Source organism: Piliocolobus tephrosceles, unplaced genomic scaffold, assembly GCF_002776525.5.
Source record: "Piliocolobus tephrosceles isolate RC106 unplaced genomic scaffold, ASM277652v3 unscaffolded_26543, whole genome shotgun sequence".
Taxonomy (NCBI): domain Eukaryota; kingdom Metazoa; phylum Chordata; class Mammalia; order Primates; family Cercopithecidae; genus Piliocolobus; species Piliocolobus tephrosceles.
In genome coordinates, this window is record NW_022309358.1 from 8,105 (window position 1) to 10,305 (window position 2,201).

The window sequence follows — 2,201 nt, forward strand, 5'->3', positions numbered from 1 at the left end:
GTGCGTCGTTCCCGCTGCGCTAAGGGAAGCGGGCAGGTGAGTGCTGGCGGCGGTCTCTGCGCGCGCGCCCCGCGGGCTGCGGGGAAAACTCAGGCTGCGTCTCCGAGCTCTGCGAGGCCGTCCCTCGCCCTGGCCAGCGCCCCTCGGCCGAAGTCCGGCCCGCGCCCCCGCCAGGGTCTCCGCCTGCCGCTCTGGGCCCAGGGCTTGAAGGGGGCAGGTGTGCGCTCGGGGGCCTGGGCGGGGAGGGCCCGGCGGGGTCGGAGGGCGCCGGTCGGCCTCTGCCCGGGCGCCCTGCGGAGCGGGAGGCGCGCGCTCGCCGCTGCCGGGTCCCCTCTGCCGCCCACGCTCCCGGGCCCCGCGCCACCCGGTCTCGAGGTGGTGGCAGGTGCAGGCAGCGCTCTCCCCGCGTTTGGTCTCCTGTCCCCGGCCCTCGCTCCTGCTCTCGGGTGGGGCCCTGGCCCCTCGCGCTGGTCGGCTCGGCTCTGCGCGCGGCCGGGTCGAGCTCTCATTTCCTTCCTTCCTTCCGTCTCCCCGGTGCTCGGGGAAGGCCGTGCGGTTTTATGTTCCTCTCTGCGAGTTCTCAGTGCCCACCGGGGTGCCCGGGGACCAGCCCCCGCCTCCTCCCGCTCGGTCCAGTTAGGAAGACGGTCGTAGGAAATAGGTCGTCTTTCTTCCCACGCGTCCCTGGCCGTGCTCCACAGGCGCAGTGCCCTACCACGGAGAGGCATTCAGTGCTTTAGAGTTTGTCATTCTGGCGTTAAACTCTTCTCCTCGTGGCTCCAGCCTGGCGATGCAACTCTGTCTTTCCCCCGGCTCCACTCGGGAAAAGGAGCCGACAGTGACGCGCGCCACTGGCTGCGGGGCTCACCCTCGTCGGGCCGGGGTTGGGAGGAGGGCGTTTAAGTATTACAGAGGCATTCACGGCTTAGGACCACTCGGACCGTGTTATTTTGCTTTTCTAAATAAATAAGGTGATATTTCAAAAATACTTTTAAAGTGTGCTGACAAATTAATATTGCTTTTAAGAATCCTCGAAGAGTTACCTCTCTCTTCGTAGCCTGATTGTGGTGCTGATGAGACCACTATAAATGCGTTTGTCAAAACTCAGAACCAGACACTGAAAAGTGTGAATTTTACCTTATATAAAATATACCTCTCCCTGTCCCGTTTTTCTTCTTGAAGTGACCTTGCCAGTATTTCAAAACTGAGCCAACCAGTAATAATGTCGGAGAAGTGTTTATTATTTTAAGTGAATACCTTTAATCCAAAAATATAGCGAAATAAAAGCAGTCTTCCTCTCCACTGTTAAAATTTGCCAAGACTTGCTTGAACCTTGCTGTATATCCTGTGTTTATACGGGCTGCCATGCGTGAAGAAAGTTCAGCAGCACCGGATTAGTCCCAGGGGCTGCCGTGATTGATACTTTGGTGAAATTCCAACAGTTTACCGAGGAGTTTTTCTCTGGCTTAAGAAAGTAGTTTGCAAAGCCAAGTTCTCAAACAGCTACAGAACCTCTTTATTGGGACCCCAGACAACCTTGGATTTTAGCCTTCTGCTACCCCTTTCCTGTCTGCCCTCTAAGTGATTGTAAGTTAATACCTGAAATGGAACTCTAGTCTGAAGGAGTAAAATAGTTGCTTCTCCAGTGTGCTAACATCTCAGGGCTATTTTTTCCTGGAATTGGAGTGGTGTTGGATTTGAAGATTAAAACATCTTATGTTTGTATGTACGGTGATAGCGAAAGCTACTTGTAAGAGCACAGTGACTGTCAGTGAGAAAGTGATGGCTACTGCGATGCTCTTCCGTGCGGTGGACATTTAGGCCACATTTTAAATGATAATTAAACTTTCGCTTTAGAAGCCTGGATAATGAGAAAAATGTGGAGGTTGTACTCAGATATTTTTCCTGTTTAAAGCTCAACCACTGGACAACTGTTTTTGTTTTGAGAGTTCTGATAAACGGTCACAACAGCCTCCTGGAAACACAGGACTCTCCTGCCTGGAGGAGAATGACAGGATGACGGCACCGGAGAAAGTATGACCATCAGCGACAAAGGCTTGCTTGGAGTGAATATTTAGTAGACAATCATTGAATTCAATGAAAACCAGGTGCATAGTTTGTGCTGTGTAGAGTTGTAGTAAAAATATAAGCAATAATCCTACCTCCAAGTCAAGGTTACTCTGAATGCTTTGTGACTAGAT

The 2,201-nt window shown here is 53.0% G+C and overlaps 1 protein-coding gene across 1 annotated transcript in view; it reads right to left on the reverse strand.

Moving 5' to 3' along the window:
• Positions 1-1,817, reverse strand: part of LOC113221633 (HHIP-like protein 1) — an 8,313-nt gene extending 6,496 nt beyond the window's left edge. Inside the window, exon 1 of the mRNA XM_026450961.1 lies at positions 1,731-1,817. Coding sequence (XP_026306746.1) covers positions 1,731-1,817 — 87 coding nt within the window. The remainder of the gene's footprint in view (positions 1-1,730) is intronic.
• Between the last annotated feature and the right edge of the window lie 384 nt (positions 1,818-2,201).